A 27,779-nucleotide genomic window follows, 5' to 3' on the forward strand; every position below is an offset into this window, starting at 1 on the left:
ATTTGTTATTTTATATTTGTAAATTGTACATGCATAGTATAATACATTAATAGTCAGTAAAATGTTATATTTGTTAGTAATATACTCAATAGCAATTTTTCAAATATAATATAATTGATAAATATCAAATCAGTGTGTAAAAACTAATATAGTATAATACGAGTGTATAAAATAACATAATACTGTTAAATGTTTCTTTTCTCAGACACTATTTGTTATAAAATTCAAATCAACTCCATCAGGTCTATAAATTGCTGCTATTTACAATTTTTTGCGCCCTGGATCAACAATATCTTGTTGCCCCCCCCCCCTTAAATACGGCCCTGGTTGATCCTAGTAAGTATAACAGCCATAACAAAAAAAATCAAACAATTACAATGGAAGGTGGGTACCTATACAGAAAACTTATGCTCTAAGCAATGTTACTTGCAAGTGAAGAATTTAAAGGAGCACACAACACAAAAAATAAGTTTTTTTTTATTTGAAAGAATGTTCAATTCTATGATAATGGTACCTATAGGATTTACGTTTCTACTCACATTATTCAATAAGTTATGAGCAATTGAAAAAAGACGTGTGACGTCATTGGGCTCTACTTATCGTAATTGCCTATCTTATACGTGTAAAATAAAGTCTCTTTTAAGATATTTAATATTAAAACAAAAACTAAACGTCATATAGAAATTCTGATTCTTGCGTCGTCTTAAACACATAAAACCACGCATTTATACGTAAATTAAATTTCAAAAATAAAATGTTTAGGAGGGTAAATCGTTGTGAGAAGCGAGGAACTTTTACAAGTATAAGATAGGCAATTACGATGCGTAGGGCCCAATGACGTTACGCGGCTATTTTGCATTTCTTAATATCTCTTAAAGTAATAATTTTTTTTACATCGGATTTTCACCAAATCATTTCATATAGCCATAGTTACAATAATTTAACATTTAAAAATAATTTAAATAATTTTTTTTTGTGTTGTGTGCTCCTTTAATAAACATCACTTAGGCTATAAGCAAAGCATCGATTGTTATTATTTTGTTTTTAACTAAAATTAAAATGCACATAAATTTACTAACTCATATCTAATACACTGTTGAACATATAAATCAGAAATAATTCCAAACTTACGGCATAATCACAAATATGTATTAGTATAAGGTCCTATTTGGGCCAGTAATGACAAATGAAATGATTCTAACTAAGTAATTGTTCGTTCGATAGTCTTCTCTAAAAACATATTTTATATAAAAGATGTTTTCAGTCCATTTGACAGTTAAGAATAAAATTTTTGAAAATGTTTGCAAAATTGTTACTCGACTGTCCCTAAAACTATCTAGCTTAGTTTTGAAGTTTGCTCGGAATTTGTTCCACCACAAAATTAACTAAAAGTAAAATGTATTGTATTAAAAAGCCATCAACAGGTATGTCGCCAAAACCTATGTTCGAAAAAAAAGTAACAATTTACACATATTTGTCCTATCAACGTATAGATCGCGTTTAAATAATTAATATAGCGCGGTTTTAGGTGAAAAAATAAGCTGCTTCCTTTCAAAAATTGAAGCAATATAAAAGTCGTTTTAAAAACTGTTTTCAATCCCTTATTCCCTTTCCTAGTTAAACAATTATTTTGCAAATTTTTTTTAAGCAAAATTGTTACTCGAGTGTCTCTTAAACTATCTAGCTTAGTTTTGAAGTTTGCTTGGAATTCTTTTCGCCCCAAAATTCACTAAAAATAATATTTGTATTGAAAATACATCAACTGGTAGGTATGTCACCAACAGGTGGCGTTCGAAAAAAAGGAATATTTACAAATTTTCAAGTAATAATATAGCAGGGGCGCCATTTGGGGGGGGGGGCAGGGTGTGCTTTCGCACAACCCTGTAATTTTGTTGTCCACAATTGACCTAGGCCTAATTAATACTATGGCCAGATGGCCTTCAGTTTGCCAATCTTTAATTGTGCATGCACCGCAGCTATTCACTGATAATCATAAATAATATTATAATATTGTGTTCTTTAATTTGATAATTGATAAATTGATATCGGTATCACTTTATCCACTGGCACACACAAATATGTTTAAATGGTAAGTGGCTACTGACAGGGGCGGACTGGCTATTTTTGGCCCGGGGTGCAAAATTAATTAGGGGCCCGTAATTTTTTTTCAAACCTACCTAAATTAGGAAAGAGCCCTTAGTTTTATAAGTAAATATAAAAAAAAAATTAAAAATAACATGTTGTTTATTTGTAGAGATGTTGAAATATGTTATTTTATTTTTATTTTGTATAATACCGTATTATACCAGTATTATACCGTATACCGACTGTGGAAATCGGGGGCCCGGATCATAAATACAAACGGGGGTCCGGGGTGCTACTTGGTGTATAGCACCCTGGGCCAATCCGCCCCTGGTTACTGATAGACAAAAGACATAATAATAATAATATGCATCTATTCTATCTAAAAATATCTTTACTATACACTATACAGTATATACACAGAATGTATGAACGGTAAAATGTACTGTGTTAACTATGAAAATATGTTTTTATTAAGTATGTTTTTGATACTGAAATGAATCTGTAATGAAAAACTGAAAACACTAGAAACGTTTTTTTAACGATTGGCCTGGAGGTGGGAAAAAATTGGCCTCTTTGTTTGCACACTTAAAAAAAAAACTGAAATGGCGCCCCTGTAATATAGTTGTACAATGAAATAAAAATGTATGGATCTCACTTCAAGGGCACTCACGACACACTGGTTGAAAATCACTGTCTAGATCATAATTCATAGGTATATTTATTAAGGGCCGTACTTACACAACAGAACTTGAAATAAAAATAAAATAATTCATTCTGGTTTTTATGCGTATTTATCCTTTGGCTATCTCTAATGCATGCAAATTTTACTCTCCTGTGAATAAAATTATGTCGGTTGGTAACTGTATGACGTGTTATATTGATTTATTTAATACTCAAATCCCTGAGTTAAGTGCTTCAATATATTATAATATATTACCTACAAAGTAAACTCAATCTTGTTGTAACTTTTATCTTTTTATTTAGAATCTTTATTTTTATTCTTTTTTGTTGAATAATTGTATACATAATATCTTTTATTTAATACTGTTAATTGATAGATATTTTCATATTTATTTAACTTATCTATATTTATTTCTACTTGTGTGCTTTGATATTGTCACTTATTAAATAGTAAATTCGAATATTTTCTGTTATGAAGATAATTATTATTATTATAAGTTTAAGATATCAAATAAGTACTAATTTATTTCATGATAATATTTAAAAGTTAAATATGTACCTACCAAAATAAAAATTATAAGTAATATATTCAGGCAAATACGTATGCGACGCAGTAATGCTATTATAATTAAATACAATTTTGTATAAAACACTCTACAAAATGTAACAGAAAGAACTGACAGATTGAATTAACTAGGTATATCTAATATCTGTGCCTAATACCTATAACTCTAACTATCTATGTAATAACTTTTATATTCATTTTTTTAATTTCGTTTTTTAATTTTATGGTTATTGTCAATATTATAGGAATTTATATAACAACAACAAAAAATGTAATATTGATAGGAATTATTACAGTTATTGCATAGTTATATTTAATTACATTTGTCGTCCATTCTGTTATACGCCCTGTACCTATATATTTCTATAGGTACTAATTGCAACAGAATTTTTAATGAGAATAACAAAAGAAGTTTTTAATTATTTTAATAAATTAATAAATTTACATTGCCCGAATGAAATCATAATAATTGTATGATAGAACGGCGCCAAAGTCCAGACAATTTATGTATTATGTGCTACATATTAGGTATCTTATACATATATAGACCAGTTTTGGTTATTGCTACTTTAGTATAATAATACTATTTAGTTTACAACGCACAATTATATTATATAATATTGAATACATTAATATAATATCAGAGTGCCGTAGAAATTATGGAATGAAGGTAAATTTCTCGACCTCGAGTTACCTATCGTTAACATTTTTTTAAAGGACGTATTCTATTAATCGGATCCCAAAGGTATATAATATGAATTGCCATAAATTAGCGTGTTAAACTAAATACATATAATAATATAATAATTTATAATATTATCTTGTTGATTGCATTCCAGGGTTATTGAAACAACTATTTCTGTTCCAGTTGCGTTTGCTGTTGACTAAAATATAGAGATGCCGTATTTTATAATTGGTACCTACCTAATAAAATATATAATAATTCGTGCTAATATATACATGTACAGTAGAGAATATAGATACATCGTAAATACTTTAATGCTACCTATCATAACTTGTCGAAAAACAACTATAAAGGTAGTTTAAACTATCTTTTCTTTGTTTATGATTTAGGTACGCGTTTCATAACAATACTATCCAAACTCATAACTATGCTCCTTTATATAAGCAGTGGTGTAATTGCGGGGGTGCACGACGGTTCACTTGCACCCCCCTGGAATTATATAGTATGTGTGATGACATGATTTCGCACCAGCAGAAGCTGACCTTTATACCTATTTAAATACAATACTATTTCATTGATTTGTCGATTTTTTTATAAAAGATAACATAGGTAACTGAACAAATAATAAAATAACGTTATAAGTTATAACTATTATAACTTGTATAATAATTTTGTTATTAGTAATTCATTATAACCGATAAGCTGTGTCACTATCATAGATTATAGACTAAATTTACCAAAATAACAAATAACATTTTTAATTTCATATAAATATCATATTCTTATATGTATTTTAGTATTATGCATATAAATAGGTACAGATGTTGATATTTGTATATGTTATATTGTTATCAAAATATAAAAAGATATCTAAGACCTAAGTCACGTGAGCAAAGCGATTGGCTTTAAATATGACTTATTTGTCTTTACAATTATTTCACTAATAAAAGTCTTACACCTGCTGAAATTTAATGAAATTATGCCAATGTAGGTACGCATATTTATAACTTGTACCTATGTAGATACAAAGCTGATGAGTTAGTGCATACCTACGACCTACATATACATTTTGGGTTCTGCCTACCCGATTTTCATTTATCAATATAATATGTAGGTACGTGAACTCTCTGCAAACCCATGGCTTTAAATCCCATGCAAACGTTAAAACGAGATTAGATGTCCACGAAGATACCCCTCCCCCAACAATTAACCGAGTCGATTCAAAATCAGTGGCAATGTTTTGCAACTAATGTTCAACTGTTTACAACCTAAAAATTTTCCCGTGATATGAGTTTTAATAGGCGATTGATATGTAACATGTACCCTATGCATATAAATTATGGTTTCCTTTATAGATATATTATACTTTGAATCAATTCCCAAAGCACAATATGAATTTGCATTTATTGTAGGTGCCTATGCTAACTATTGTCTATTGAGATCTGATACTATTAAGGTAAGTTGTATGTAGGTACCTAATAGCAGGGCCGCGGTATTTCCCACCAAACTAATAATTAATAAAAATATTATAATATTTTTTTTTAATAATATTGACTACTATAATAGTATAATGTACATTACACCTACTATACTGCAGGCATGTAGCTGCTCTATACAATATGTATAAATATATTAAATAACCCAACGACACAATATTTCCTTACTCGATTTCCTCCTGTGAACCTCGCCGATACCAAACACTCATTACTGAGTGCAGTTTACGAAGTGATAAAATAAAAAGAGTTATATGTTGCACATAACGCGAATTTAAAAAAAAAAAAATTGCACCATAACTATATTATATGTATACGTCATTCGTATAAAAGTTATATACCTATATTTAAACATGAAATCGTAGACAATACGAAAACTGGCCTAGGCTAAATACCCGAATTCGGTCATTTCGACAGAAACGTAATAACATAATATAATAGACAAGATGAATGATACATTAATTAAATTCACTTTTCGTTATTCGACGTTCGTGGCCCGAGGCCACTGAGTAGAATATAATATTAATATGCTAAACCAAAAAATAAAATATTAATTCGTCAGAACTGATGGAATAATCAAAGCATCGTTCCAATTACTTGTTTGATAAAATATTTATTGTCAAATTGAAGACAATCAAAATCAAAAACTTGTATTTATTTCTTGTGTTACATCAAAGACCAAAGTAATAAATTCACTACTTAATATAGTTACACGCCAATATCATTAATATAGATAAATATTAGCACGGTCAAAGGTTTTATTATTAAAAAAAAATACACCGACACACACACACACACACACACACACACAATATCACATACACTAGAAATGATTATATAAATTTACTATTCATGAAAACGAAATTAGAACCTTGCAAATGGTCGAAAAGATGAAATATTGACGTTCATATTATATGTACACAATATGCATTTTCCCCAATAAAAATGTATTATATTAAGCAAACTTTATTAATATTTTAAAACTAACATATGAATGTACAGGTCGTGTCGTTTTGTTTGATCACAACAAATGGTTTTAATACTTTTGCCTTAAATGACTTAGTTTACGCCGTATGAGTGTATGACTGTATAGTACAAAATATTTAAAATTGAAACTTATGCATCCAATTGTTTTTATGGTTTGGTTAACATAGTTTTTCAAAAAAATGTCCATCATGAATAAAGACTTCTACGATGATATAAGATCAACGTTAATGCTGTACAAAATTATGGGACTGACGAGCCTTAACAATGTATTTTATGGTCGAATAGATTTTCAATGGGGATCTAATCTTATATGGCCATTGGTATGTATTTAAAAACACGTAACTAATAGGTAGGTGTTCTGTATATCCAACACTATTATAGGTATTATTATTTATAATATACTTATTACCTAGTAAGTACTAATTAATAGTTATTATTACCCACTATCAGATTATATTTTGCAAGTCTCTACATATTGAAATGTATACCAGCATAAAAATTGAAATGATATTAAAAAAGTTCACTTTTACAAGTTTACACTTTACAATATACTATAAGTACCTAAATATTAAAATAAAACAATTAATTATGCAATTAAAAGTAATTAAAAAATACTCGTATAATTAATTTGAATATTTGATACATTTATCTAACTATACCGCTACGATCTACCTATATGATTTAATTTAATTTTTTATTATTTAGTTTTAAGCTCTAAATTTAAATACCTAGGTACATAATATATATATAATTTCTAAATAATAATTTGTGCAATCTTCATCCAAACAACGTTGGATGTTCATAGATATTTGATGTTCATTAATATTACAAGTAGTGTATTAACTATTTTGATTTCGAAGCAATAAGAATTTTCAAATTTTTTCTCCACTTTGAAGTATAGTAAAGATGATTAGTGATTACTATCAATTATTCGAAATACCTACTTCATTACTTGTAGAGAGTAACAGAGAGAAGTTTTTGTAATAATGTCTTTTCTAGTTTTTTTTGTGGTAGGTTGATTCTGCTGCATTGAGTTGAAGTAAGTATTGAAAGTTTGATGTAAACGTTGAATATTTATTAAACTTGTTATTTGTATGTCTATTGTATAATTATATAATATAGAATACAATGTAATATCAAAAAAATTTGTCACTCCAATATTTAACAAAATGTTATAAGTGAAGAAGATCATTGATTATGAAAAAAAACATAGTATATTAAGTAAATATAAGTATCTTGTTGATACACGAATATATAGAATAGAAGATCTGATCACTGTAATCGAGCACAGATGACTGAACGTTAAGTATTGTCATAATAACCGCTATAAAAATATGTACTCGTAAAATAGAGTTGAACAACGAGTTAACCTTTCGTTAATAAACAGTGAATCAATTAAATTAAATTAGAAAGTCAAAATATTACTGTGATTGGCCACCTTATGTCCCTGTTTGTTATTAAAAAAAAAAAAAAAAAACCAATCGAATATACCGAATTGAAAATAAGTAATAAATTCATCTAATACATATTTTAAATTTAAAATAATTTTTTTTATTTTGTATTGTTTAAACAATTATGTGTCTTTTTATTTTTGAGACAGATCCAAATTGAAAATGCTTAGTACTTTTCAAAATAATCGGGGAAAAAAAATAGTTACATCAGTTTAACATTAGTTAAAATCTTAATATTATTATTAAAATAATTATTTGGTAACCTCGGTCACCAAAATATTAGACTGTCCTCGCTCAGAATCGTTTTCCATCGTATACAATGATTTATCATTGAATTCAAATTTAACACATCCATAACAGTGCCAACTCAATGACGAAGTATACTTGACACCTACTTAACAGCAGAGTGGTTACTCACTTGACAGTTTTTTATTCATTATAATATTATTATTTGTATCATATAGCCAAACAAATAACAATATTATTAACCTTCGTGATTATTCAATCAAAAATGTAATATTTTGTTCAAATTCGAAGACAAACCTATGAATATAGTTTTTTAACTATTCTCAAAACTAACAAAACGTCAAAACATCATTATATCTGATCTGAAATTCAAAAATTGGACAGCTTAAAATGTCTGCTAGCCTATTGAAAACCTGAAAAAAAACATTAAACAGTACGATAGTACGATATATTATTGTAATGCCATAAAATGTGAATAATATTGCGATACCCATTTTTTATGAGAGGATTTAGACATTTTTAATCACACCGTGTTTTCAATGTTTGTCGATCAAGGTAACGTACATAACGCCATGCTATTTGCTGGTGTTCAAAGCCATAAAAAATCCAACGGCTACTCTGTGGTTTTGGACGATAAATTTCATACTCAGGGAATTTCTAAGTCAACTGACGTCGGTCTACGTCGACATGCGTTTGCCGAAAATCATCGAGAACACAACCCGGTTCGACTCGAAGTACGGTCGGCCTACGGAACACAGAACTCGCCCCCGTTACTACGTGGTCGCCTATCTGGGATGCACGTTTACGTTGCTTGCGTGCGGCTGCATTGATATTTTGCTTAACAAAATATCGGCCAAAGTATTCTACGAGTCGATTTTGAGGTATGCGTTTTGTAATATTGTATCACCGATAATAATATATTAAATATATTAAGCATTAGGAACCCAAGAGCAGGCGCAGATCTAGAAATCTAGAATTGTGCGAAAAAGTGGTCAAGGATGTTTTTTTTTTAGAAAGCTGACAAATATTAGAGCAGATAATTTTTCAAATTCATTAGAAATTTGTCCATTTAATCTCCGCCACCAGTCAGTTTTTTGGTAATGTCCTATTGTTGGGGTTGCAATTGACCGAATTCCAATAAAAATAAATGTATAGTTAATATTGGTTTATTACGAAAATAAATTATATTATAAATACAACATTGTATAAGACATTCATGGGGGGGATCCTTTAGTACCATATAGCCCTTACCCCCTCCGATCTGCGTCTGCAGTCGCACACATACGTATAGTAGATGGGCACGCGACACTGTTGAAATCAGCTATTAGGTGTTAAAGTCGAACACATTTTATTTAAAGTATTTACCGACATTCGCAATCGTGTATAATATGAACTGCAGTGAAGAAAGTAGTTTATATTTTTTTCTCTCGTAGGGAAATTGACCAACAGAACAATAATATAGGTAGGCACATGTGCAGACGTGGGTGTATGGTGTTTTCTTATTATTATTATTATTACAATGTTACATAACGTCGTAATATTATTGCCTACTCGAGTCTATATATTATACTTAACTGCCTATTATTGTTAAAATATTTTTCTTTATTTCATCATAATAATATATCGGTGCTACAAAAGTATATTGCGGCCGTGCGGGTTACATAAGTGTGGACACGATACAGTATAGTACGTAGGTATCTTTAACTAAATGAGCACACGCTGGCAATAGAGCTACAAAATACTATTATTATTTCTCTAAGAAAACTAACACGGGACGCGTTTCTACTGACGATACTGCGGCGGTGGAGTAGATTTGTCGAGCAAAATGTCGTCCGGTACTCCGATTTGTCTGCGAACAAAATATAGAACGCAAAATTTTTTAGCGAACGATTTGTAATGTCCCTCGCAAGCCCACAAAAAATATAACATTATATCGAATTTTTTCTTTCTTTTTAAATTTTTTCCAACCGTTTGCTACCTAATTATTATAATACATTAATACGACACACGTACGCCATCACTTTTTCTCAGACATTTGGAGACTACAGGGTATAAATTCGTCGCGGGACGCTATAAACAATTATTTAGCCACCATAAATATACGTCTTACGAATCTCCTTCCCGAATCCCGAACTATCCTATCTAGCGTCACCGGCCTCAATTACCGAATGCCAAAAATTGGTTATTTATATTTGCATAATACACGACACCTATTTTTTTTTAGTTGGGTGCTGATAGGTATATCTACAATCTACCTATAAATATTTGTGCCCCACTCGCCAGTCCATATTATATTATTGTCTTTGACTCTGCAAATACGAACCACCTATACCGTGTGCCCCAAAAGCACCGCATAATTATCCTAATTATATCCGTGGCAAATCAATTATGTACAGTATCGTAGCCAGGGGAGGGGCTGAGGGGGCTGCAGCCCCACCCGAAATGTTAAGAAAATTTAAAAATTATTTTAATGGTCTATGATAGTCGCTCAAAAAGTATTAAATTGTATTTAAAATATTTTAAAATGTACCATAAGTATTGACACTTTTCAGCTATCTATCTGTGCTAGTACGTATTTAATGCAGGGATGGAAAACGTTTTTAAAAAACGTTATTAAATGGAAAAAAACAAAAAACGAAAACAATTCATCAACAAAAACAAAAAACAACTTAAAAACGATAACAAAATATCCCAAAAACCGAAAAAAATTTAATAACGAAATCCAAAACGAAAACGAAAATAAATTATAGTATTAAAAAAAATTTTGAAAAAAAATTCACTTGTCTTTACTTTTTAATCTTTAACTTTAAAAACATTTTAATTTGAAATCAGAAATTTTAAATTTTCTTATTTTTATATAAATTATAATTTTGATTTAAAATTTAAATATTAAGAATAATTAATTTTAATTTTTAACTTTTAAGTGCATTTCTTTATTGCGTGTTACTATTATAACTTAGTTAAAAGTTATAAGTTATAAGAATATAATATAAAAAAAAATATATTTTCAAAAACATTATTTGGAAACAATAGGAAAATAACATTTTTAAAAACGTTCATCAAAAACATTATGGAAAAATAACATTTTTAAAAACGTTCATCAAAAACATTATGGAAAAATAACGTTTTTAAAAACGTTAAACAAAAACGATAATTTTTAAATCAATAAACAAAATGACTTAATGTGTAAAAGTGTAAAAGGTTAATCAGACCCCCCCCCCCCGAAAAAAATCCTGACTACGTCACCGATTATATATCTAAATGAGTTTTTTTCAACAAAGAAATGTGTGCTATTAAATCGGAATTTGTATTGATTACTATTTACCGTTAAATACTACACTTTAATAATATGTATGAATCTTGTATATATGTAGATGTGCGATGGTATCAAAAAGATACTTGTGGCGATGCGGGACTTGGGAGTTGGGGCACACTGTCGTATATTGTTAATAATATCATAAAAACATTGTATACGATAATATATTGCTATATATACGCGATTATACCACGCTGCTGCAGGTACATGAGTTCGATATTTCCGCTGCTGTACTTGCTGTTCTGCGACGAGATGTGCGTTCGCTTCCGGTCGCTGCGCACGCGGTGGCGCATGGAAGTGGCCAAGGTGCTCGCGTCCACGCCACGGATCACGTGTCAAGTGCTGGAATCGGAGCGGCTGGCGCACGCGCAGCTCTGCGACCTCGTCGAGGAGGTGCGCGTGGCATTCGGGCCCCGGATCACCACGTACCTGCTTTTCGTGTTCCTCGAGCACCTTGCCCGGTTCTACTTCGACACGTACGTGATGCCCACGTACAGGTACAAGCACTCGGCGCTGGAGAACAAGGGCGTCAGCATGCTGGAGTCGTTGATGTTCCTGGGGCACGCGTGGATCGGTACATACCTGGTCGCCTATCTGTCGGACACGCTCACCGAATCTGTAATTAGATACATAATATTTTGGGTAGTACATACGTCACTGCAGGCACAAGACATAACGCCTGCAGAGATGGATAAGTCCCACTGGCGGAGATTTGATTGCATTTCAGGGAGCTTTCAATGTTTTTTGGGGGTGGGTATGCCCCCCAAGCATCCCCCAATCACCGCATATGATAAAAAAAGCACGATTATAGAACGATAAAGAAAGAGATTGAAGGACCCGTATATAAGACGGCACATGGCACACAAAATGCTTGTCGAGTTCGTGAAATCATCGTTTTTATTACACCTTCCACGAACTGAGAGTTGAGACAAATGCTTTTTTAGTTTTTCAGAGTACGTTTGCCCACTACAGTATGAAAATAAAATTACAGATCATGTTTTTATTTCACATGGCAGGTACCTACCTGTATCTACACTCTACAGTGAACTGTACACAAACGTTGAAACGTCATAAAATATAACTACGATTTCAAAATTTAGAATATTATATACCTACACAAACGTGTTATAATTATTAATATTTTAATAAAAAACAAAAAATAATATAATAAGGTTAACCATCCGTTCACCATTATATTATGGAATGTTTGCTCAGCATGACACGCACAATTACATAACAAATATTGTGTTTGTATTACTACCTGCCACCGTACTGTATACACTATATACAGTGTATCTACCTGCCGTAATAGTTATTCGATAGGTAACCTAACCTATTATACACGAAATAATATATTGTTGGTTTTTTCCTAGTGTTTCGTATAATACATTTTATCAAATCACTATTTGCAGTATTGCAATAATATCAAAATCAAACATTATATAACAAAAAAATGTTGCTTCAATAGGTACCTATATAATTAAAAATTAAAATAATGGTTTTAAAAACACATTTTTTAAACTATGAAAAGCAATCATTTTAAATCACGAGATATGCAAAAGTAATATGATTGTAGCTCAATTAACAAGGCGGATTGGTCACCCACGTGAAACTGCTGATTTGGTCTGTCGTCTGTCGTCGTAAAAATAAGGCATAATAACCTACGCAGCTACATGTTTGTTGACGTTAATTGTTACAATCCACACTAACTGTGACAGTTAATTTTAAAGACATCTTGGGTGATAAATATTTTATGAATCCGTGACACATCAACACGTCATACTTTTATGGAGACAAGTAAATTATTATCAGACACAGTATTTCCCTACTATGAGCTATAGGGAAGAGCACACGTCACTAGCCGAATGAGACTTTCCATCATTTTTAGGGGGTGAGTTTTTACAAATCTGAAAAAGAGGCAAGATATGTAAAAAAAAAGGTTGAGAATCCCTAGTATAATCTTATTCTGTATATTATTATAAAATAATTCGAGACCACCGATATTATATAATATATACTTACATATTATATGCCTATGTAAGCCGCAATCACGTACGCACGTGTTTGATTGTCATTGTCATTCGAGATCATATTACCTGTCTCATTAACGAAATATTTTCGCCTGACCACACGAACATTATTTAAGCAACCCTGGTATCCGAGACAAAAATGAATTATCAACTATAACACGCAACCTCTTAAGCCATCCTCTAACTAAATAATATAATAAGGAAAAGTTTTTATAAATGTAATTATTGCCGGGAAAATCAGTGACATTAAAATAATATAAAATTATGCAATTGTCTATAGAGCAAAGAAATAATAACTGACTTAAGAAACATACCAATATGGAAATTACCCCAAGACTGCTCTGAACAGGTATATATGACTTTTTGATTTATTTTAATTTTAGTTTTAAACATTATTAATAATTAATTTAAATCTAAAACTATATGAATTATGTTATAAATAAAATCTTATATTATCGTATTTAACGTTTCAATCATAACAGGTATTTAATTTACCTTTCTAGCTTACAAGTGACACCAAAACTATAAAAATAAATATTTTTAAGATTATGGCCTATGGGTAACTCTTTTACTTAAATGTTAATTTTTTTTGTATGTTTATATTTTCATTTGTGTTAACCACTTAACAATTAAAATATTTTTATTAGAACTTCAAATATCTACAGGTTGTATGCGGAAAATATTTCAAGTTTAAATTAAAATGGTTATTTAACATTATAGTTATCTCTGATTTATTTTATATTTTCTTACAAAAAGCTAGTCAAAAAAACTTTTTCAAACATTGTTTAAGTCTTGTTATTCACTAGATCTCATTCTTTGGCACAGGTGGCTTTTAGTTTTGGAAAAGTTAACAATACATTTTTGTTTTATTTTATATGTATATACCTAATATTATACGTATGTTGAGTGTTGACTATGTGTCTATGTGGATAGATTGAAAACAATAAACTTAATAATAATAAAAATTATAAAAAAATATCGTCTTCCACCTTAATCATATACTTTATAACGATTAAATAATATGTTTATTGTTTACGGTGCTCAAGTTATAACAAAATATTAAACATATTTTTTTTCTTCAATAATTTAAAATACTAAATACCAGTTACCTGTTTATGCAGTTCAACTTAATATACATTAAATATTGCACAAATAGAACGTCTACACTTTAATCAATACTAATATTTATACCAAACACACATAGTATTATATTGCAAAGTTTTAGATTTTGTCAAGTTAATGTAATACGCCAAGTCGTATATAGGTAGGTTTATGTATTTTAATGAATGTATTGTGCACTGTGCAGGTTACTTTCTTCATGTCTCAAGTACAGAATTCTCAAACCGTTATTACAGCTTCTGGTCTATTCACGGTCAATAAAACTATTTTATCGTCAGTAAGTATAATAGTAACAATAAACAATCATAATATTATAATTGTTACTATCGTCATTCGTATATAATGGTGTTCATAAAATACTAGTCGAATTGATTTTAGGTTTCTTTTGGTGCAGCAAATAAATTGCATCTGACTCTCGTGTTTAATAATAAATTATATTATTAAAAAAATATTACATAAAAGTGTATGCTTAAGGCGAACCAACTACACCAAGCTAATAACATTTAAAAACACTCGAAAAAATAGTTGTAGGTATACCTACCATACCTTCCCTACTATTCCAAAAACACATAAAATATTAACAATGTTGACAATCGAAACACTTAAAACTGTATTGTACTGCGCTATACTATAAATAATAGATTTTTTTATTTCGGTTTAAATATAATTTTGTGATTATTTAAAAACCATCACTATAAAAAAAAAAATTATTATAGAATATAATGCTCAGTGTTGCGTGTTCTGCAAAGCATACGTCCTATCTCTCTACAAAAAATAAAAAACAATATTCAAGTCTTCGTGAGTGACGAATAAATTCTAAGAATATACGGACACACGTCATACTAAGGACGGGTAGACATGTATAATTCACTCCACTCCAAACTACTCGGGTGAAGTGTTGTGTAGACACGTGTTATTATTACAGTAAATATTATAATACTTACTATATATTATATTATAATAATATGAGGCATTATTATCGCACTCGAATAACAATATTGAATATCCAGCTGGTGGGGTTGTTTTTGTTCTTCAATTTTCCGAATTATTTGAATTGTGTATTCTTGGGGCAGTACAAAGTACCCTTTTTATATACATATTCGTGCGATATACATACAATATTGAATATACACTCGTGTGGCACTTTTATAATATTAGCTACCATAAAAAGTGTCTTTCTAGACAATATTATACCTATACATGAAACATCGTAAATGTTGTAAATCCATAATAGCTCAGAATGTAAAACATGCATAATTATATGATATGGCTGTTTCTCATAAATCGTATAGAAACGCGAATATTGTCACCACACGTTTGTGTGTAAGAGATACCTATATATTATAGACATTAAGTGGTTTAAATGTGTTGACAAATCGTACACAACGCCAACGCGTTTGCGAATATTATTTTGCGTGGCATCGTACTCATTCAACGATAATTATTTATACAAACGTAGGTACATAATAATATAATAGCAACATGTAGTTCTGATGGTTTTATGTAATGATTATTTGAATATTACACAGCTTTGTTTTTTTTTAATATTAATAAATAATATTATAAAATATTAAAATGTATAGGTACGTATTAAATCACAATCGCCAAAATGAATCTTTTACATAACATATTTTTTACATGCCAGCAATATATTTTTAAGATATAGTAATATTTAAAATGTGTAAAATATTATTACGTTTCGCACAACATTTAGGTACCTATTATATTATGCATCATTATTCAATATTATTCATTAGTATTACTAATATAATATAATACTTATACCTACCCATATAATTGAACGCTCTGTAATTTATTCTCACCTAATTATATTATCAAGGTTTGTTCATACTACACTGATACATATTTTAAAATGCAAACATATTTTTTGACATTCTAATATTATAATAATAATAATTTTTTTTTTTTATTAAAAATATTTAATTACAATCTATACAACATCTGTACAATAAGTAATTTTGATTTAAGATATTTACATGCCGAGACTGGCAGATAAGGGAAGGCACACAGTTTTATTATTTAAAATTAAAATCGAAATTTCACATAATATACTATTATTTGTATCTTTACGTCTTCGTTGTAGACCGTCGTCACTAGCATCAGTATATCAGTACACTTTTTCATTAATTAATGTTATGGGTTTTGAGTCACCAAGTCTCACAAATTAAGCTTGAGAGTAATAATGCATACGTAGAAATGTAAGCTTGAAAATTTTCAATTGATAATTTTTTTTTCATTGAAAATTTCTGAAAATTTTCATTTTTCTTTGAAAACTTGAAAATTTGGAAAATTTATTTTTTTTTGTACTTTTCTTAAATTAATTAATTTTTAATTTTAAATAACGTTTTAAAATACGTTATAAAATTACTGTTTCATTTTTATTTACATTGTAACACGTATAACATCAGAGTCAAACAAAATACTTATAATAAAAAATAAATATAATTTGGGTAAAATTTAGAAAGTGACTCAAACAATAAATTACTTCCGTTAAAAATTGAAAAATCAATAATTGTAACAAAAATTATACACTCATAATTTATACTGAAGTAAAAATGCACATTTATTACCGAGTTAAATATTATATTATATTGATATAGGTGTATATTTTATATATTTAATGATTTGTATATTGAATTTACTATATTATTATGTTCATTAGAATAATACCAACATTATATTAAAATGGGTAAATGGTAATAAAAGTACATATTTAAAAATATAATTATGAAGGTTAAATATACTACAGCTATATAATATCAAAAGATTTATTTGATAAGAGATTAATCATTAATATGATAAGTTATAAAATTTTCAAAATTTTCACCAAAAAAAATTTTCTTGTAAATGTACATCACTATGCATACGAATATATTTCGGTGAATTATCGTTGGATTATAACCATAAAATATAATATAGGTATCCGTATGAAAATATAAAATCGCATAGGTAATATAAAACATAAATCGGTTTTGAGTAAAATAAATTTAACAAAATGTTATTATATAGAAAGTGCAAGATTTTATTTCGATGAATAAAAACTAATATATTCGGTTGTCAATCATTTTTAAATATTTTAGGAAATTTTTGTTGGAAATATTTTATAATTTGTTCTGTCCCATTCTACATAGTACATTCCAAGGTATCATTCTAACTATGGTATCAACCAACCACGCCGTCTATGTATGCAGATAGCAAACTTGGACCCTAAATTCTCTTTTTTATAGACCATGTACTATATATTTTACTATTCGTTTGTTAACTATTTATAATTTGCTTAATTTGTTTAGTTTAAGGTACTATTTAATATGTGTTTACTCTTTTATTTCTATGTTCTTTATATTTTCTACCCAAAAGCTGCATGGCATTTATTAAATAAAAAATAAAATGTTAAGAAGAAAATTATCGAAACACATAATATTATTACTACCCTCCAATAATATTCAAACACAATTGGTTATATGCGCGATTACATTGATTATTAATAACTGTAAACGATAAACGAAAAATCTGAAAAATCTGAATTAAAAATCAAATAAACACAAAGTGTCAATGTTAATATTCGGCAAATACACATCACTAAAATGAAATATTTTCAAGTTTTCATAAGCATAATATTTAATACTTGGGTTTACAACTCCAAGAGATGATGAAATGAGTAGATGTTATTTGATCATTGCATATCGATTACCAAACATGTATAATTAAAACCAACATGATATTTAAATAGATTAAAAGCTTTAAGACATCGCAATTATGTGCCTAAAAATAATCGAAAGCATCTGTGATACCCTGATTGGTATAGACTATAGGTAGTATTATAGTTACTTATCTTCAATTACTTGAATAGAAATTGGAACAATTAAGCGTTTACAATTCATGAATACAAAGTTAAATTACTGCAGTACTTACTGCACGTTTTATTGTAAATTATACAAATATACAATAATAAAATTGGAATTTTAAAACCTTTGGAATAAATACATAGGTATTCAGTATACCACTTATAACATTATATGAACTTTCACTGTCATTGGTTAATCGGAAATGGTCTAGATAGATACACATTATTTCTATTTATTGTTTGATATTTGTATAGCAATTATGGTACGTGTGTATAGGTATTTAAATTTTGGCCAACTCACATTTTTGTGTTTTTTTTTTGTTCTTTTTTAGATAATAATATCATTGGCTACGTACATTATAGTACTCATACAATTGGCGCCAGACTTAGGACGCATATTTATCGAATAAATTATGCAATATAAATAATAATAAATAATCATAATAATCATAAGTTACAAATACATTTAGAAATGTAATTTTACTAAACAATAATACACTCGCTTACTTCCCACGCACACAGTGGCGACTCAGCGCCGATGCACTCTTTGGGGCACGCCCATGAAATAATGAAAAATAAAAACACGTCTAGAGGAATTTTTTCGTACACTTCAGGCATTCGTTGCCCTTCAAAAAATTCATATTAACAATCACCATCGCATATTATATTTACCCGTTTGGATTGATCTCGTTTTGGTCTGGGTAAGCATTATTTCGCCCAGGAAGTCAAACGCTACGTAAATGGAACGATCGGATTTTTTTTTTATGATTATTATTATTTAATTTTACATCGATAATGTTTCCCTCCATTATCTTCAGTTCCTTAGGGCGTATCCGTTAACCTTGCTCGCAATGCAAGGCAATCAGGACTCGGGCGACGATCTTTTATAAATACGCTATCCAGAGACACCGGATAGTACAGTTCTCGTTTACTAGTTGCCGTAGCACAAGACAATATTGAAGAAATCATGAGCCGATTTGTCGTAAGTACATTTTACAACACTATAATATAATTATATATACTATTATACCTACATTATAAACTCTGCGGTGTCTGAATATAATACATTTTGGATAGAGACTTCGTACGATCGATAAAACCATTGAGTTATATTTTATAGTGTACGACGATGAATTTATTTTAAAAATATTCTAAGTTACATTTTTAAACAAAAACACTTTGAAAACGAACGATAGCATTTTAACTGAAACTCTAATTCAATTCGTGCCATGCAAATCTTGTTCACTAATATCTATATTATGAATACAAACTATTATCGTGATACTTTAAGCACATAGTATATAATATTAATAATATAATAAAATCTAGCTGATATTAATATAAAATTGTTTTAAAATATATCTTTAACGTTTCAATACGATACACTGATAGTACTAAGCACTAAGTCGTTTTCTTTGGTACGATACACTCAAATCGAGGAATAGTATATGATTTCACTGCGGTGCGTATTTTTAAAGTTTCGAATCGGGTCTTATATGGCTTTCGTCGTATAGGTATAATACTATATGATATTTCAAAGACCTGTAAATCGATATAAGTCGTTTAAAATATTTGCTCGAAAGTCGGCGTCCCAACCCCGTGATATTATACTTTGTGACAATAGTTCTTACACCTTATACCCATGTCGATTGCAGGTATTTGTCTCGATGGCGTTGACGTCGGTGGCGTTGGCAGCCCCCTCCCAGCAGAACGCCGCCATACTGACCGACGCCCGGTACCTGTCCAACAACGGTCAGTTCGGTGCCGCTTACACGCAGGGTGACGGTGTGGAGTTCAAGGAAGAGTCGGACGCTGCGGGTAACAGACGAGGCTCTTACAGTTACGTGGACCCCAACGGCCAGAGGCGCACAGTCAGCTACACCGCCGGCAAGGACGGTTTCAAGGCCACCGGCGATCACTTGCCGGTAGCCCCGTCTCCAGTCGCGGCACCCGCTGCACCCGCACCGAAGTCGGGTTCATGGCAACAAGACCAATGGTGAGTACACCGGCCACCCCTTTTCTGCCCCTTACCCCGACAAGTGGGTCGTAGTAGACCGGTTGCAGACATTTAACTTTTCGGACTCGAGATATTAAATAGAGGGCTGCACTGGGCACCGCGAAGAGACCGCGATGCACACGCCGAATTTTTTTTAAACTTTTTTTATACCGTGTGCCGGTGGCAGGGACGGTCAATTACGACCGTCGTCGTCTATATCTCGGCTGACGACGCGCAATTTGTTAGTCGTGACAGTTTTATGAGTATAGAAGTGCTTGTTTCCATGATAGTTTCTGTTTGTTGCTGCTAGCGATCTATACTTCAGCACGGGTGGACGTCCACGGTCGTTAGGTAATCGCGGCACGGTTCCAAAAAATATAATATAGATGATGTTTGAGCGCGAGATCGCTACCATCGTCTGAGCACGTGTGTACATAGGCGGTACAATAATATCGGTGACTCTCGGTGGGGAGAGGATAAGTGTTTTATTTTTAAGACATTTTATCCGATATACCCGTTTATACTCGATATTGTGCGCGTTCACATTTGTTTGCACTTTCCGTTCATAACTATATGAAATATATAATTTCAATGCGCGTTCTACTACCTACCTATATATTATAATATTATTATAAAGTCGCCAACCGTGTAGGTACGATTATATTTTATACATTTGTAGCCGGATATAAAACAATATAATATTATATATAATGGTGGATGGACGCGACGTACATGTATTGTAATACCGGGTACTGTTTGTTATTATTTCCAACTGTAAACTATGGTCTTGACATACATTATAATATTATTTAAATGCTGCCTAAAAAATAATTACAATTTTATTATTTGGTTGGAAATGGATTGCTAATATTGTTTGCCACAATTATTATGACGCTTTAAAAGTTTAAACCGTAGGTCCTCGTAGGCTGTATCCTACAAACAATGACAATATCCTATATAACATCCGTTTTTCATAAAAATAATCTCGTATTATTAAACTACCTATATATTATTATACTATGCTGTTCTCTACCTACGGTAAACTTTAAGCCGAAACGTGAGTTTCTATTTTTAAATTTATTTTGATTTTATTTTAGGTCTCAAGCACCAGCAGTCCCAAACCAATGGAACCAAGCACCAGCGGTCCCAAACCAATGGAACCAATGGAACGCAGAAACAACACCTAAGTACGACGACGGACAGTGGAACCAATGGAGCTCAGACGCTGAAGCAGCAAAGTCTGATGACGGCCAATGGAACAAATGGAGCTCAGACGCTGAAGCAGCAAAGTCTGATGACGGCCAATGGAACCAATGGAGTTCAGAATCATCTAACGACGGCCAATGGAACCAATGGAACTCCGCTCCATCGACTGCGGCGCCAAAACACAGTCAATGGAACCAATGGAACTCCATCCCAACCACCGCCAAATGGAACCAATGGAACTCTGCCCCGACCCCACCGCCCACGTCATTCAACGTCAACCACGCTTCCGGCAAATTCAACTTGAACAGATCTCCAGACGGTTTCAGCTACACGTTCAGTCAAAACTGATGCGCACCTTTAGCTAAGCCCTAAGCAAAATACTAAATGTAACATATTGTTCTTCATTCGATTTGTTTTTATATAATATTATTAAAGACTAGTCCACGTTAAACAAAAAAATTAATAAAACAATTCTATAAAATATGTAATACAATTTAATTATTTCTTTCGTTCCTGCAAGTTACAACATAATACTTATCACGCATAGAATATGGTTTCCGGATATTTATCCGTCGAAATCGTCATCAATTACCTATTATACAAACAAACGTTTTCCGAGTGAACATTTTTGAAACGGTTTTCGACGTCGATTTTGACAGGTAATTCTCCGAAACAAAAAAATATTCTATGTTATGATCGAATAAATAACAACAAAAAAAAAGAACTCAACAACAACAACAACAACAACAATGCACCGAGTTTTCATTCGGCAGCAATGTACGGCGCAAGCGATGTCGATGGGCCCTCAACATCCACGACGAAATCGGAACAGTCTGTTTGTCCTTTGGTAGTATCATCCTGTCCAGCGTGCTGGACGATATAAGGCACCGGAGTTTCCAAATGTATTTCGTTTGTTGGCGCGTCAGTAACGTCTTCTTCGTATTCACCGTATTCCCAAGTATTATCTTCCGTTGTACCGCCCGACTCAGTCGTACCGTCTGACTCGGTCGTACCAATCGTATAGATCATAATCGCATCACCATAGTCCGTCAAGGAGAAGTTTGGATTATATCGATCGATGGTACCCAATCTTCCCGGAGCACATCTCGATGTCGTAAGTACTAAGAAGAATACAACAGATTTCGCCTGTAAACGACCAAGTAATAATATGTTAAATTATTATTATTAATATCTAATAAAATAATTCATAATATACGTCGCGCGCAATATTTACGAATAATCTCGGTTTCAGTAATTATAGTAACAATAATATAAAATATGCGTATGTACGATAATAGCTCTTTTACTTACAAATAAAAATTGCATGGTAACAGAGAGTGCGAGAAATATAATTTGAGTATGAATTCAGTTGCCCCCGGGCTTTTATAGGAGGACGGATGAAAAAAACCACAAGAGCGTTCCAGATCACGTAGTTCAATGTCAACTGGTCCATATGCGTATCTAAATAATTGACGTTGGGCGTACCTATTCGTCGTTGTTGGTTTTAAATATTTTATTCGTACAAAATAATTGTTTCGGCGTAATTGTTTTTTCAGCACTTAATGATATTATTTTAAGCTGTGAACATGATATTATTGCTTTTTTTTTATTCCTGAAATTTCAGCTCTGCAAGACATAATACTGCTATTACGTCATATTTTATTACTTATTATTGTTCAAATCGTATACTTAGCGTATATAGACGTATACTTAAACTACCAGTGAGTAATGTCTTAGTTATATTTGTCTGTATTTTTTATTATTTCCTTGAATATTTTTTTTATCTTTATTTTAAACAATCGAGTTACAGAGGTGTTCACAATACAAATATTCTTAATAGTTGTTTCTCCTATTGTAAAATAGATAACACAAAATCAGTACGAAATCGAAAACAACTGTTGAACTATTATGGTTAAAGCGTCTGACTAAACAAAAGAATAATACAGATTAATTGTTAAACTTTGGGTTATTTAAATAATTAAGCCTTAGGGCATTAAAAAAATAATAATTGGAGAGGTGTTAGTACAGACGTTTTATTGGTGATTTAGACACCTGACTTCCACCTATGTATAGCATTACAGTTTAAATTAATTTTATATAAATAATAATCAATTTTGAATTATGATATGTGTGCAATATATTGCACCTCTAGGCGCTATAGCTCTTGGAAATCTAGCAATTTTGTAGAAACATCTCTGTAATGTGTGCACTTGTTCATCTTGTTGGCATACGAATAAATCGATGACATAGTCCTGCAATAGCTGTGTTAACAGTCCAGATAATTATACAAGTAGAAGATTTACTAACACCAAGAAAGTCACCGGCGGTAATAAGAAAACTCCTGTTGCGTAGAATCGTAGTATCGTAGGTAATAATTTGTCCATAGACGCTATTGCAAAATTCCTTAAGAAATATAGATAAATTAAAACATATTATTAAAATTTAAAAATTATTAATTGGAATCAATAAAAATACTATTGACCGATTTCAACATATGTAGTAAGTTGCCATTTAAAAATAAGGTGTATCATCTGAAATGTATGAACATTTTTTTTTAAATCTAAGATTTTAAAATGTAATATATAAGATTCCTCATAAGCTTGTCTACTTTTATCAAAAAAAAAAAAAAAAAAATGTTTAAAAGAAAGTCAAATTAAATTTTTATGACAGTTTGAAGTTCATATTTTTACAACATTGGATATTCACTCGATATCTGATGTAGCGATTTTCTTATTTTGTTGTAATTCATAAACGATTAACTGTAGATACATGTAATTTACACCATATTTTTATTTTATCAATTTCCATACTTATTATAGTACTATCTTAAATCATGGTTGTCACAGTCTAATATCACAGAGTATCAATGGTATATTTATTTATGACTATTATACCATATTTATACCATCGTTAATTTACATACCGCACCAGCCACCAAGTGCTTATGAATTTTAACCTTTTCAACGTTTCAAACGTTGGCGTTCGTACTGCAAAAAGTTTTCCGCTGTAGTACTTGCTCGTTAATGACTTAATGTTTAACATGAAGAAAATGTATAATTATTAAATCCTGGAATCTTTAATAATATTTTTGTTTATTATTTATTATAAAAACTTTTGGAACCGTATAAATAAATGTTATTGATTTTTAATTTTTCTCGAATATCCTAGCCCCTAGTTTTTGTCTTACTTTCTACATTCATAACTTATTTTAATAAAGTTGAAAATAACAAATTACTCCATAGAAATTACTTTTAAAAATTAATTTTGTTACAATTGCGTAAATTTAAATAAAATATAATAAAACTACCACAGTGTTACTGCAAAAGTAATATTTCGTTACACTTATTTGTAATTTGCGTTACTATCGAACACCTGTATTGTCCGTGTACAGTGACTATACACGTACTATCCTGTGGTAGTACTATCCTGTCCGGCGAACTGATCGATATAACTCTCTTCACTTTCCACGGGTATTTCGTCAACGGTCGCGACAGGAACGTAAAATTTAGGGCAGTGAAACACTGAAACTTATTAAGTATTTCGTCCGACTAGGTCGGAGCAATCATATTATACACCTTGGTCACGGATAAGCTTCGAATATATCGATCGATCGTACTTCCCAGAGCACATCACGATGTCGTAAGTACTAAGAAGAACAAACGGATTTCTCCTGTAAACGATAGTAATAATACATTATAATGAAATAATTCATATACGCGTGTCCAATTTATGAATAATTGCGGTTTCGGTAATTATTATAATAATAATATAATTATATAAAACGTGCGTATGTACGATTAGCTCTTTTGACGATAGATATTTATTACGAACAAGGGCTTCACGGTAACAGAGAGTGTGATAAATATATTTTGAGCTTGAATTCAGTTGCCCCCGGGCTTTTATAAGATGACGGATGAAAAAAACAACAAAATATCACGTAGTATGGGTAGCTCAAAAGTCGACTGATCCAGATGCGTATCTAAATAATCAACATTGAACGTATTCGTCGTTGTTAGTCTCAAATATTTTATTCGCACAAATTAATTGTTTCGGCATAATTGTTTTTTAAACATTTAATGATATTATTTTACGCTTGTATTATCATTAATGTTTTTTTATTTCTAAAATTTTAGCACTGCAAGACAAAAGACTACTATTACGTTATATTGTATTACTTATTATTGTTCAAATCTTGCGTTAATACATATTATATAGTCATACAGGCATATAGGCGTATACAACCTTTGCTCCTTCGTATAATTCAATTTGACTTTAGTTTATTGGTTTATGATATGAAAATATATAATAATATAATAATATATTATATTATTTATGTTCTTTGTACCTATACATTAGGCCACACTATTCTCGTTTATCGTATACAATTAATTACTATGTAAATGGTATATATCATAGTGTTGTACGTATGATTGTGATCATTGAGTAGTAAGGTAAATACTATCATATGAATATTGATTTAAACACATTAAACTAATGTAACTGATTAATCGATGAAAATTAAATGAACGCACTATAATGTTTTATAAACATGGATATACGTATTATAGTACTGTATAGGTAGACCTATTAAAAATATATAAATAATATTTCTATTTTTCATTTATTATTTGTCTGTTTTTTTTGTTTTTTTTTTAACTTTGACTGCATACCATAACAGGCTATTTTTGAGTACCTACTCGATTTAAACTATTTAAGGGGGCTGCAGCCGGTTTTGATAAAAGTCAAAACTAATGTAGATTTGACCAATCTAAACATTAATTTTGTTTGTTATTGTGTTTTTAAATATATTTAAATTCCGTATCATAAAATAAACCTTAAGAGGGCGGTAGGGGGCTCCAGTCAATGAAAAAAAGTAACTTTTAGACCAATAAGCTAGACAAAACTGGAAGAATTTGGTTTGACAGATTTTAATTTTGAAAAAATGGTTGAATTTATAAGCTTCTAGACTATGTTTCTTAGGAATCACTTTTTTTATTTAAAAACAGATGTGCCCAAAATAAATACAAATGTAATGCAATTATTTCATGGGATTTCTAAAAAAAAAATGGTTATTTTAAGGTCATTTTAAATTTATAATTGAAAATCGACTTCCTAAGAAACCTAGATATTTTATCAATGAATTCAAACATGTATAAAAAATTTAAATCGGACATTCCGAAGTATGTATACCACCGCTTATTGGTCTAAAACGTATGAAAAATACGTGAGCTGCAGCCCCCTTAAGCATAAATGTGGAAACTTTTGCTTAAAAACTCTATAGGTACCTACCTACTTATTTATAATTTTACTTCGATGCGAGTATGAAACTATAAAAACTCATGATTTTGAGTTTTTCGTTTAATAACATACAATATGATGTTGCATATTGTAATGATATAATATCTAGGTATTTGATCTGCCTACGAGATCATGCTGAATAATTGTGTCACTGAACAAAAATATTCCATTGAATTATAACATAAAAGTTTTTAATTATTTTCACTTGTAGGTATAGAGGTATAGACACTTTGCATGATCCCATATTTGTAAAACCAATTGGGATGTAAGCCAATTGATTTTTTTTTTTCTGCATTCTAGTTTATAGTTTATAATTTAAATACACATCATAAACAGGAAAAATATCGTTAATTTCTTGCAGAAATATTGCCAATATTACACAACGCCGTAGGTATGCTATATTATAATAGGTACGCTTTTATATATACACATTTTTACTTTTATTTATAATTTATTTCAATACACACGCATCGATGATCAAATACACTACCTATTTACGTACCTACCTATGTTGCGCATCGGATCATGAATGTTTTCTTTAAGGGGGCTGCAACTCTCGTATTTTTCATACGTTTTAGACCAATAAGCGGTGGTAAATTACACATACTTCGGAATGTCCGATTTAAAATTTTAATACATGTTTGAATTCATTGATAAAATATCTAGGTTTCTTAGGAAGTCGATTTTAAATTTTCAATTTAAAATGACCTTAAAATAGCCATTTTTTTTTTAGAAATTCCATGAAATAATTGCATT

At 30.5% G+C, this 27,779-nt stretch overlaps 2 protein-coding genes across 2 annotated transcripts; one reads left to right on the forward strand and one right to left on the reverse strand.

Annotated features, from left to right (window-relative positions):
• Nucleotides 1-19,438: 19,438 nt before the first annotated feature.
• Nucleotides 19,439-22,213, forward strand: cprr1-11 (RR1 cuticle protein 11). Its single transcript, NM_001172264.1, has 3 exons — nt 19,439-19,505; nt 20,179-20,519; nt 21,617-22,213. Exons 1-3 carry the CDS (start codon nt 19,491-19,493, stop codon nt 22,071-22,073), a joined length of 813 nt encoding a protein of 270 aa, NP_001165735.1. The 5' UTR covers nt 19,439-19,490; the 3' UTR covers nt 22,074-22,213.
• Nucleotides 22,197-23,188, reverse strand: LOC100163120. Its single transcript, XM_001948500.5, has 2 exons — nt 23,037-23,188; nt 22,197-22,871 (listed from the first exon to the last, which is right to left on the reverse strand). The coding sequence occupies exons 1-2, from the start codon at nt 23,049-23,051 to the stop codon at nt 22,488-22,490; spliced, it is 399 nt and encodes a 132-aa protein (XP_001948535.1). The 5' UTR covers nt 23,052-23,188; the 3' UTR covers nt 22,197-22,487.
• Between the last annotated feature and the right edge of the window lie 4,591 nt (nt 23,189-27,779).

Source organism: Acyrthosiphon pisum, chromosome A2, assembly GCF_005508785.2.
Source record: "Acyrthosiphon pisum isolate AL4f chromosome A2, pea_aphid_22Mar2018_4r6ur, whole genome shotgun sequence".
Lineage (NCBI taxonomy): Eukaryota > Metazoa > Arthropoda > Insecta > Hemiptera > Aphididae > Acyrthosiphon > Acyrthosiphon pisum.

Bases quoted from the DNA above. Each gene is read 5' to 3' on its own strand.
- cprr1-11 (NM_001172264.1), top strand. The intron at 20,520-21,616 runs GTGAGTACACCG...ATTTTATTTTAG, and splicing joins TCATGGCAACAAGACCAATG to GTCTCAAGCACCAGCAGTCC.